General features: G+C 42.9%; 1 protein-coding gene across 2 annotated transcripts in view; it reads left to right on the top strand.

Moving 5' to 3' along the window:
- LOC146198586 (protein FAM117B-like) overlaps positions 1-10804 on the top strand; it is a 126504-nt gene extending 115700 nt beyond the window's left edge. For both annotated transcript variants that reach the window (XM_084594080.1, XM_084594081.1), the window contains exon 8: positions 926-10804. In XM_084594080.1, the coding sequence (XP_084450206.1) occupies positions 926-1106 (181 nt within the window). In that variant the 3' untranslated portion in view covers positions 1107-10804. The remainder of the gene's footprint in view (positions 1-925) is intronic.
- The last annotated feature ends 1296 nt before the right edge of the window (positions 10805-12100 follow it).

Raw genomic sequence — 12100 nt, 5'->3', positions numbered from 1 at the left:
CATCCTCCTTTTTGCACACTGATCACCTCTGCTTAGATTCGTGGTATGCCTAGCATGCAGTGGCGCACCAAGCTCTGTGGCAAAAGGGAAAAATCGGTAGGACCCTGCTTCTTTCGTGCCACCTTTTGTTGAAGCTCAGCTGTAGTATTGCTAACAGGTCCGCAAGATTTTAAAAAGTTCATGGAGAAAATTTATTTTTGATAACTAATGTACACTTTTGATGTTATGCCGCTATCCCTCATGTAATACCCCACACCTGGGGCCTTTGAGGTGCATTCCAAATAAATAAATAAAGATGCGCTGCGGCGTGAGGATGAAATGCCGATGCAGCACTCCACACCTGACCGCCTGGATGGAACTGGCCAAAGCATAATTGGTTTTTAATTCGCTCCATTTGTGTTTTGGAGAGGTCTTGTTAGTCTTTATTAACTAGGTGACGGTAATGGTAGCATCTAACAGTCAAAGCAAACTGAAACGGAGTACAACTTCATGGCTGCCTCGTAAAAATTGAACGCTTCACTCAACTTTGTATATATCTCAGGGAACTGCAGGGTCGTGCCTTTTTTCCACAGTCATTGAGCTGGGCCCTAAAGCATGAAATGGTTTGTTGTAAGTACTTCAAATAAGTCATGCAGTGTTTTGTGAAACACTGGCACACATTATGTGCACAGTTCAACTCATCTAGCTGCTATGCTGACTCAACTGGTGAATGCTCATTCTCCGAAATTCACAAAGAATTTAGGACATGTGCTAAGTGTACAAGAAAGTGTTGTCAAAAAAATTTTTTTTGATAAACCAGATGATAATGCATTCATTGTGCAAGCTTATTCATTATGCGAGTAAGTAGAGTGTACTGCTTGGTGCATACCAGTGCGCCTGCAGTACAGTGCGAGCATAAAGGGTGTCCTACTCTGGCTTGTTTCAGGAAACCTGCCACTAGCCCCATGGCTGACAGGGCGGAGAGCACGCTCAAACCAAGCAGCCAGTTTGTGCTGCGGCCCAGTCAGAGCTCGGCCTTCTGCCCACTTGTGCGGAACCCCTTCCAAGGGGTGCACCGACCCGGTCCCATCGTCGACCCTTTCCTGCTCAACGAGAGGCTTCAGTGAGTGGAGGGGAGGGCACCACACTGCCCACTCCCTTTACCATGGACCCCATTTTCCCTTTACCCTGTTCTCAAGGCAGCGGGCGTTGTATGGCGTGCTTTGAAAGAGCAGGTGCCACGGCACTTCGGGAGCCTTCTCCTCTGATGACGCCTGTTGCCAGTGGAGCTGGCTGCAAGGAACCCTTTTTGCATTCCATCATGATGCAAGAGGAAATGCCTGCACGCCATCACCTACTGTCCCGATTTGCACATCAGACCTTGTTTCTTTCTCCCCATGTACGGGGAAGAGAGAAGCCTGCTTGTTGTAGCCTTGGCCATATCGTTTTGTAAGGCAGAATAGGCAGTGTGTTGCTGTCACTTTGGGCATATTTTGTGTGATTTACAACCAAGGCTTCCCCTCTAGCTGATGCTTTGGTGTATGAATTGCAAGGTGACGAGACAAGTTTGACGCAACGGTATATTCTGTGTGTCTGTGTAATTTAGTGTTTGTGGAAAGATGAAGGGGAAGTGCAGACAAGCAAGGCTGTACTAACATTTTTTTCTTTTTTTATTTCACACCTGCATTTGACAGCTACAAGTGAGCATTGTTATGCATTTGTGTGGCTTAGTGCTGAAGGACGCACGGCAAACGACTATACTTGGCCGCACGAAAGTGTCTGGTTGAGTGTCTGGTTGAAAGAGTTCACAAAGAGGTGCCGCTGTTTATGTTTTGGGTGGGTCCTTCCCATATCTGTGAAAACAGATGCAAGAGAACTGCAGGAGCGAACATAGTCCGATGTCACTCGCTGAGTAGAAGTCAGGAAATGGGAAAACAAAATATTATTGCTGTCAACTCAGTTTTCACTGGGCTTCCGGTTCTCACTCTCGGAGACACAGTTGTGTGGAGCCATTTGAAACAGTTTAGCTACTCAGAGGAAAAAGTTTGCATTCCATTGTTGCTTGTTTGGTGTTGCTCATTTTTCACGAGAACTTATGGAATAGCTTCAGTTGCCACAATAACCACATAGTTTGCCTCACAAAGCTGGTTTCGCAAAAACGGTAGCACTTTGTTGATTTGATCAACTTTCAGCGCACGATCCAGCGATGGAGCAACACACTGCACATAATTTCTTTCCGAGATTGGGGAACGAGGGAGGCCAGGAAAGATCAATGATGCACTAGGCTGCCATTTAATCATCCTTTCGAGGAAGCACTGATGCAGGGTTGATTTGAAGGTTGCTGAATGTACAGTTAGGAATATGTATCTATTTTTGTCTTTGTTCCAAATAGCTGCTAAGTGTCGAGTAAGCGTTGTCAAAACTAGGCTCACTGTTTGACAATGACAACTTCATCTTGCTCATCTTCACCACTGTACAAGAAGAAAAGCGTTGACAATGAAGATGGTGCTGCTCAGTGGATACTGCAGGAATGCATTGCCTTACAGCCTCTGCATTACTTTTTGTTTCAACAGCTTTCCTCACCTCCATTCTGGGCCAAGTACTGTGGCTCTCGCATTCTAATAAAAACAAAACCTTTCCATACAAGGCTGTCCCAGATGGTGGTTGCAGTTTGTTTCCTCTTCCCTCTCATTTTTGACAAAAAATTTAGATTTCTTCCAGCAAATCATTGGATCTTCAATCATTAGAGTTTCATTGGATCATTGATATTTCTTGATCTAGCTTTCAGCATGAGCTGCTTTGGTCGATTTGGAACAGTTTTATCTTACTGTGATCCTTTCTAATGGAATTGCAGCAGAAAGAAACGAAAAGCAGCTAAAACACTAGTGCATTTGAAACTGGGAGTTTTACCAGATAAAAAAGAAAGAAAAAAACTTCTTTTGTTGTTATTGTTTTGTTTTTCTCTAGTTGCCAGCTCTTTGTCATGATGCAATGAGTTAAGTTCTGTCAATTCCTTGCCTCAAGACCCTTCTGTTGCTCCCCCTCTTTTCTGCTTTTTAGAAACTGTCTAGAAAAGCTGCGATGAAAAAGAAGGTGGCATAGAAGGCTGCTGGCAGTATTAGGCACTTGGGTACAATGAGCTTTCATTGAACGAGAAGTGCCGAGTACCTAACAGCCCAGTCATCCAAGGAGCTCTCAGCATATCACGTTGATGAATTGTGCAGGTTGTCATTGAATTGGTAGGATTTCCAACTGCCTCAACGGTTGCCTGTAAAGAGAGATTTAAATTTGGATTTAAACATCTGTAGCCATAGCAAAAATTGCATACGTTTACTTATGTCCCTCAATTTTCATCTAGTCTTGAGAGCAGGATAATTTTTTCTTCGATTACAGTTTGTTTCTAGGCTAGTGCCATATTTACAGTAATAGTAAAATGGTTTTGTTGTTTTGTGAGTGTACTGCAATGTGTAGCATTTGTCATTGTGGGCCGTGGCTCAAAGGCAATGGAATGGGTTGGTGCTTGTAGTCTTTTCCTTGAATGCACATTTTTCTTTGCGGGCTGCTTTCATTTCTTTTCTGCACCACTTAAAGGGATAGTCTTTTATCTGCACTACCAGTAAAGCATTCTTTAATTTGGAACATCTTGCCAAGATAAATTTTCTTAGTTTTCAGACTGCCTGTGCTTAGGTGGAAATGAAATTAGGAAGGCACTTGTGTGACGCAGTTTTGTGAGAAAGGGACAAACATGACGGGTGGTGAAGCATCATGCATGTTGGTTTCTTCTCTGAGGACTAAAATAAATGCAGATGAGAGTCTGAAGGTTCAACTCACCACATTTTAAAGAATCTTTATATGTTATGCTGAACAGCCAGAAGCGTTTGACAGTGATGCCATTGAAGAACAGCCCCCTGCTGTGAACACTGGGGAGGTTTTAGTGCATCTCGGGCTTTTGTGCCTGCATCGATTAGCAGCTGTGTACATCATAAAACCTGAATGCACGTCTTGGTGAGAAGTCTGCAAAACGTCATCGGAATCATCTGTTAAGCACAAAAAACTGGTCTCGCACTTCGTGATGCAGAAAAAAAAGCAAAAATGCCACTTGCAGTGGCCACAAAAATAAGTGTACATCACACACGCACACACACGCGCACACACACACACACACACACACACACACACACACACACACACACACACACGGCAGCTTGCAAATCATATTGTGTAAATGGCTTTTGAACATTACTGGTAGCTCTGTTTTTATTTTGCAAGTGGCTGTGTGCATCAGCCAAAGGGAAGTCCTGTACGTTCAGTGCCGCATAAATTTTCATTTTCACACTTTTGTTCTGAGAAGCTTGATGGGGCAAAAAACATTGCAGTACAGGGGTATGGCAATGACTGGAAAGGCTTTTTTTAAGGAGTTGGACACTCAAACATAAATGGGTTCCCATTTAAAATTGTCTTTGATGAGAATTGTTACCGAGCTTATGTTGTGTCTCGCAAGTTTATGGTGCATCCAACCATATTTAATTGGTACTAATTCTTACAACTTTTACTGGCCTCACTTTAGGCTAGGGTTTGCTGCTTCTTACGAGATGGACGGAAGGCAGTAGCTATGTCTTTCTGTTGGAATTTAATGTTGTGCTTTGGCACCATATAGCCTGTTGTTCCCGCTTGGCTTGAAAGCAAAAGCTAGGTGTTTTGTTCATTTATCTGCACCCATGATTCCCGAACTCAGTTGTGAACTTCCAGTGTCTACTGGCAGAACTCGTCAAAAACCTTACCTAATAGAGAGCACAGTGTTGCATAAGTGTTGAAGCCTATTTTATCTCGTAAAGGCTCAGTATGTCTTATAAGAAGTTTACATTTCGTAAAATATTTATTTCAGACGTGGCCTTCAGTGCGTGTCTCCCTTATTGCCAAGAGGTGAAACCTGCTTGTGTGTTGTGGGAGTGAGTGCAGGCTTTAATTTGTGAGAGATATGCATAAATGGGTGCTGTTTGCATTGTTTCTAGTCTGTGCCCCTTCCTCTTCTACCGTTTTGCTGCTTGCAGAAACTTACTAGTTAATTGTAAATGTCCTGCTTTTTTTGTTATATGTATATTTTTTGTTAAACATGCACAAAATATTTCTCAAAATTACTTCTTTTTTTTATACTGTGAGATGAGAAATGGTAACAGAGAAAAGATGACTGAAAATAAACAAAAAATAATGTATTTCAGTATATTTCTGAGGAAACATCTCCAGTGCCACTGTCAAGATCCCACTTTTTTCATTGCATTCACATTTCCCAATTGTTTACTCTTGAAACCTCAAGCTAACACTCCCATGTGTATATTTCTCTAAGTGATTCTAGTGAAAATTGAGTGTGAATCAAGGAGTTTTGTTATACATATTAGTTGTCACTATTGAGCTACAAAGACTTTCAGAGCTGTTGGCAAATATGGCGAATTTTGCTTCTTTTTTTTTTTTTTTTAACCTCTTGAAGTGTTCCAGTGCAGATGCCATTAATGAGCAACTTCAGTGGTATTCCTTCAAGCAAGTTCATGAAGAAATATGTAATGTATCCTGGTTTTTACCTCTTGAGTTTTGCTTAGGCAGTGCCTTTCCATTTATACATATGCAGTTGTGAGTTTTTTTGTATTTGTAGTATCTTTCTGCTGTGTCAGCCTTTGCAATTGACATTTTGTTTGAGATAAAAGAAAGTTATCGAATGCTCCTGTCACGTTGTGTTTTGCGTACGCTCATCTAGTGTATACGCACCGGCGACATGATGTTTCTGAAACATTATTTTGTGCCTTTCATTATTTTGTCTGCTTGCACAGCTGCAGGGTTCACAGGTGCTTGCTGCGTTTGGCAGCCATTGGAGCGGTGTGACCCGTTAACGACATGTGCCATTTACTGAGTCATATGGGCACAGTCTTGTATACGTTTGATTTCTCGGTTCCCTGATGTAGCTTAGATGTGTCAGAATCTCGTGTTTAGTGTATTACCTTTGGTTTGCTTCTTGTGTCGCATCACGGGCATTATGACTAGCTGACATTCCAGCCTGCATATTTTGCTGGCCAGGCCAGCTTTGCGTGCATGACTTGTTATAGTTAACCTGGTGGGACATGCTAACTTGAAATTGCTTACCCAGAAGGACAGTAGCAGTGGGCACATTGTTTTGTAAAAGTAGCCAACTGGCAGCGCATTCTTGTCATTTTACCGAGATCACCTAAGTGACACAGAAGCCGCTCTCAAGAAAGTGACAGTATCCCATATCGACCGAGAGTTGGAGGCAGAATAGAGAATAGGTGCAAGGAAAGCTTCATGTGGTGCTTTTTGTACTTTGCATTCTTTATTGTCTTTTACTTTGGCGCTCGGTAAAGGGACCCATCGTGTATTGTGTTGTGTTTTACACTTTGGAAAAAAAGTTGCTAAAGGTGTTGGCATGACATTGCATGGCAAAGTTGTAACAAGTTAGCATTCAGCTAAGCCTGTGATTTGTGTGCTGGTTAAGAAAAGATGTGCTGTACTCTTAACATCACACTTGGTACTTTTTGTTTCTCTGTAGCAACCTCTCTGCCTTGTTCGAGATGGCTTCCGCTTAATAAGTCGCTGCTATTTGTGAGGAATATGAACAGTCTACTCCACTGCTACTGTGCATTTGGTGCAGGCAATTGTCATGTGCTGTTGCTAGTGCACTGAGCAGCTGTCACACTGTCTGTCTGTGAGTGTGTGCGTACCTGCCTGAAATCTTTCCAGCATTGGAGGTACGACTTGCCTACTAACTACTCTTAGTGCACTGTCGTTTGTGATGCCAGTACTATTGTGGAATTGTATTCTTGTGAAAGGGAGTGGTTGTCTGGGTGAAAGCTGTAAAGGGGAAGAAACTGACAAAAAAAAAAAACATGTACCTGACGAAAAGAAAGGTAGAAGAAAGTGGCTCTTCTCCTTTTCTTTTGTGTAAATATTGAATGTTATATACATATTACATATATTATATACATGCTATGTAACTGCACCACTCGTGAGATATTTTTTTTTCTTTTTTTTCTTCAATTCTCTGTTCTACGAAACCTTAGCTAGTTGCTTGTAAAGTATTGATTCTTTTTTGTTTGTCTTTTCCTTGACATATTTGCAGTCATCTGTGCTTTCATTGGTTGCATTGCGGCCAGTGGCACTTGTTTCTGTATTTATGGATGTAGCAAGATGTGTGTCCTAAAGAGCTTAGTCTGGTTGCATAAAAGGTACTGGATTTGGATACGGGAGTCTTCTCTGGGAGTGCTATTCCCACATGAGGCTTTGAGGGTATGTTTCCAGCATGGACAGACGACCGGTTTTGCGGGCAACATCAGAAATGGCGAAATGCTGCTTAAGTCAATAACTGCTGTGGTGGCGGTGCATATTTGGAAAGGATCTGAACTTTGAGTAGCTGATTCATAAGTAGTGGAAAGTGGGTGCTTGAAGTGTTCAGGTCAGTATGTGGGAAATGCTTCAGGCAGCTGAGCAACTTTGAGAATGGAACTAGTTTGGGGCATTTCATTTTGCATTGTGATGCTTAATGGAAAGCAGTGAGCAGCTTGGAAGCTAAACATGCTGGTTGGTTGCTGTATTCATGCGCGCTTACCGGCTGAACTTGGAACAGTGCACGCTTTTGCGAGATGTAGGCATATGGTGTAACAGTCAGGTTGATCAAAGGGTGTTCTGGTGTGGGTGAGTGAAGTAGTGAGCTTGCAGAGCCTCAAGAAGAGAACCAAGCACATCAGTTTTGCTTTGATAGGCGGTCTAAGTGGGCTTGAGTTCTCCGGAAAGACAATGTGCATGTGTCAAAATTCATTACAAAAACCACGGGAAGTTGTGGTGGCACAGTGTGTTGTTCTTTTATGTGACACATCTCAGAGAGGGAAAAAAATCTTGTAAACTTACCTCAATCTCTCAATCACAGGAAAGAGCATAGAAAAAGCCCTCAGGGACCAACAAAAAGTGCTTTTCAAACGTTTACTTTCTTCTTTTAAACTTTACACACTGCATACTTGCTTTCACTTTAATGAATGAATGGAGGGAGGGTGCCCCTTTCAGCTGCTTGTCTTTCTCTTCTTATTCTTTACTCCGAGGCTTCAGCCGTGTTTTCCTACATTGCTCTGCGACTAGTGTCACCCTCTTTTGCATGTAGGGCGACGCAAAATGTGATGTGCATACTCGACAAGGAAATCTGTGATGTTCAAACCTGGTTTTGCTTTTTGAAGAACATGCATTCTTTACTATTTTTTGTGCATGTTATGGCGGGGAAGGGAGGAAATGGAGCGTTTTTTTCGCATACTGTCAGAAGTAAGCTTGAAGCTTGCATTTTCCCTTCGATAGCAAGTGAGTACATGGTAATTGGGTGCCTAGAAAGCGCTACCTGGACCCCACCTGTGCTGCTCGCTGTTCAATTTCACTAAACTAGCGCCTTCACATGAGCAAAACTGAGGAAGCTCACAAGTGCTCCCTTGTTAAAGGCTAATTGCACTTGGGTGCAACAACTATTATTGTCTCTGCTCACGTCTTCTTGATGGTAGATCTCACTGTGTCACTAAATTTTTGTTTCTGTAGCTGGCCATTTACGTTGGTTCGGCACAGCGTCCAAGATAAAAGGGAGTAACCAGTCTCCTTGTTTCGGCAGCAGCGTGGGTCACTACTAAAGGAACATAGCATGTTTGTCCTGTGCATAACTGTACATTAACCGAACATTTCCATTGGTTTGGTTTGCCTCTGTGTCATGCAGAACTCCTCAGCTGGAAAAGCCACAGGCATTTGGATGCTGCAGCTAGTGAGAAAACAGCTCCAGTAATGAGGGAAAAAAAGTGTGAAAAGACGTCAGAGAGCTGACAACATTTTGCTGTATCGTCATCCATGTTGTTGATCACCTTTGAGCAGTGAGCAGTCAGCAGAGTATCCTTTGTAGTTGACTCCACTCACTGTTTGTATTGGCCATCCATCCCGTGTAGCTTTGTTTTTTTTTTCAGTACCTATTCTGCCCACTGCTAAGCTTGTGTTCGGAGGCTTTGCATGTGTCAGTGTGTCTGGCTTTCCGCAAACATGCATTCGTTCCAGTCACTTGATTCTATGGAGGTCGGTGAGCACCTGCACCTTTGTGTATGATGGCCGCCATGGGTGCCATCCCGTCCCAGCTTTGCGACAGATCCTCTCGCCGGTGCAGACTACACTCGGCGAGTAGCTTGCGACATGACAGAACAAGTAGTAAAGGTGGAAAGAGTTGTCTAACCCCAGTATTTTTCGAGTACAAACCCACGTGTACCTGCACCTATGTTCACCTACTGGGCACTCCATGTTTTCCGTCTTCTCCAGAAGCACCAATGACCCACTTGTCCCTCTTGACAACAGATGCTGCTCTGTCGAGTGGCAGTGATCACTCCCCACACTGTTTGTGTGTGATTTGAAGTGAAAAATGCTTCCAAGCGCTCTGTGCCCTGTCAGTGCCCCTTCAAGAGAAGCAGGGAGCCAAGCAAACTTTCTGCTCTCCTCGTGTGGCTTTTTCTGCCCAATGGATAAGTTTTATTTGCAGTCAGCCAGATAGGCCACTAAAATATGTGGCAGCAGCATAGTGAGAGGAAAGTTTCAAGAGCTGTTGTGATGCTTGCTTCATGATTTTGCCCTTGGCTAGAAAACAGCAAGGTGAATTTATTATCCTTTCCTTTTTTTGTTACGAAAGGCTTATATTATATGCTTGCAACTGGAGCATATAGTTTATAATGTAGCTTGGAAGCCATTCAGCTCTTGTTTCATGCTAGATAATGAAGTTCTGCATTAAGGGATGCATTGCATTCGTTTGATGTGAAGTTATGCCTGGGAACTTGTACGGATGTACGCAAGGACCACCTTTTATTCTGAAAATGCCGGAGCACCGCAAGTTTCGCAGGCAGTTCCTTACATGATGCACAAGTTGTAAGGTGTGCATTGGTGCACATTGCTTCTAGTGTAATCGAATTCTTACTGTTTGCACTCCACAAGGACAGGCCATGCTGGTTTTCAGAATAAGTTTTCTGCATAATGCCATCTAGGGCTGGAGGCTACTATCATAACAGCACAGTAGCACTGTGCCCCCATCGCATTGGCTACAAAGGGGGTGCGAGGCATGCCATTATGAAATGATCAGAAAGTTTGCTTGTTACTTCCCTGGACAGACTGCTGTCACTGCTTGGACACCATAGAAGTTTCTGAATGCCCATTTGGCAAAGTACAAAATGTGAGAAGAAAGGAAACAAACCTGTCCCTCTCTGTACCATCCAGATTTTGTGCCCCATGCTTGCTGCCTAAGTGCCCCTGTCGCACTGGACTTGGTCTGTTGTCTTAGGAACCAAATTTTTTTATCGTGGTATTGAAGACAAGCCTTGTTACTCTGTATTACAGTTTAGGCTGCAACAGTGAGAGAGTGGTGTCTGCACGTGCTTACTTAGAAAAAGAAAAAAAGGGGGGGGGGGGGGGGGGCACAAAAAGCAAAGGTTGAAGGGCTTGGACTTGAGGTGAACTACTACTACTACTAGCAACAGTGTTATGTGCATTAGGCAGTGTAAAAAGAAAAAAAGATCTGCTCTCCTGCTGCTGTATTTTGGGAGGTATAATGAAGCCACAAATCAGGTGGTAAAAAAAAAAAAAGCTGGAAAATGGAGCTGTTCGGACGAAATTTCCGCAACGGATCTCCTTGAACGAAGCCACTGCAGCACGTACATGATGTTGGCACAGTTTGCTATTCCTAGTGGCTTTCAAAGTACACCACGTGACATTGCTGCTCTTCCCGAAGTGTTGTTTCATAGGGAATAAAAATAAATTGTATGAAATTGCACCAGCATCAATGTGTTTCTTCGCAGTGGACTACAGCCTGCTAGGAAAGGCTCCACGCATACTTGAGCATGCACTATTGTCCACAATGTACATTGGCCCATATTAAGGAAGCCTTAACTAGCATGCACACAAATTGCACAATAAGTTCAAAGCTGCATAAAGGCCTTTATTAATATTGAAAATACGAGGTAAGCAGAGGCTAGAAATACACTAAATACCCTTGCCAAGCATGAATGTACTGCTACCTTGGAACATGAAAAATAGAAAACAAGCAGTCATTGCCCACATGCCTATTATGAATGTGTGTATACGCACAGATGTAAGCTACTTAGACTACTAGCCACTTGGTGTTTTCAGATGGAATGATTGATGACTTGTGAAAGTGGATGACTAGACAAAAACAATCACAACTAACACCATATTTTGTCACACTCTGTAAAAGAAATGGTTTACCAGGGCACCATCTGCCTTCTTAAGAAGCAAATGATGTTTAATCACATGCAGACCAGAACATCCTATACACAGTTCAGGACTTGACATTGCAACAAGATATGCCATTAAAGGAGTAAAGTTAACAATTTCTTTAAACCTGGCAAAAATGTACACGCACATGCCTTCATCGCGCATTGCATGCAGATAACGATGGCAATGGTAAACAACAAACATTTCGGAATGTAAATTACAAGTGCAGCAGCAAATGAATGCTGGAGACGAATCTTTGATCTTGTGAGGCAAACAACAGACAAGGCACATGGTACTTCTCTAGCACATCCAGAGGACACGATGCTGCTCCACCGCTAGCATAGCTGCCGATACAAGTTTAGAGGCCACATTAAGTGGATGAGCATTAAGCCCGCTGCAACCTTTTGCACAAATGTGCAACCAGCAAACACTATAAGCAAAGACAGCTGTGAGGAGATGAACAGTTCTGGAAAATACTGTCTCCGCGTCCTAAGTTAGTGGGCAACGAACAAAAACGGGAGTTCTCTGCTTTGGAATACAAAATACATTCTTTGGTGCAGTTCCTGAACTGCTTTTAATAATGATTGCTTAAGTGAATGCAGATACTGCAACACAATAAGTAATGGTTGATGATGTCAAGGAATTTTTTTAAAGCTGGGTATGCTAAAATCTTGCAACATTTAAGTGGGCAAGAAAATTTTGAACGTTCACTGCTTGGCCCCTAATCATGTCTCGGGTGTGCTTCGCTTGCCGTGGGCAGACATTTGTCACTCGGCACAACCAGTACAAACTTGGAGAGTGGCATATGTGCAGGTAGATTGAAAACATTTGAACA

Source organism: Amblyomma maculatum, chromosome 2 (genome assembly GCF_055883805.1).
Source record: "Amblyomma maculatum isolate TAMU_Amacu chromosome 2, ASM5588380v1, whole genome shotgun sequence".
Lineage (NCBI taxonomy): Eukaryota > Metazoa > Arthropoda > Arachnida > Ixodida > Ixodidae > Amblyomma > Amblyomma maculatum.
This window is presented reverse-complemented; position numbering and strand designations above follow the sequence as displayed.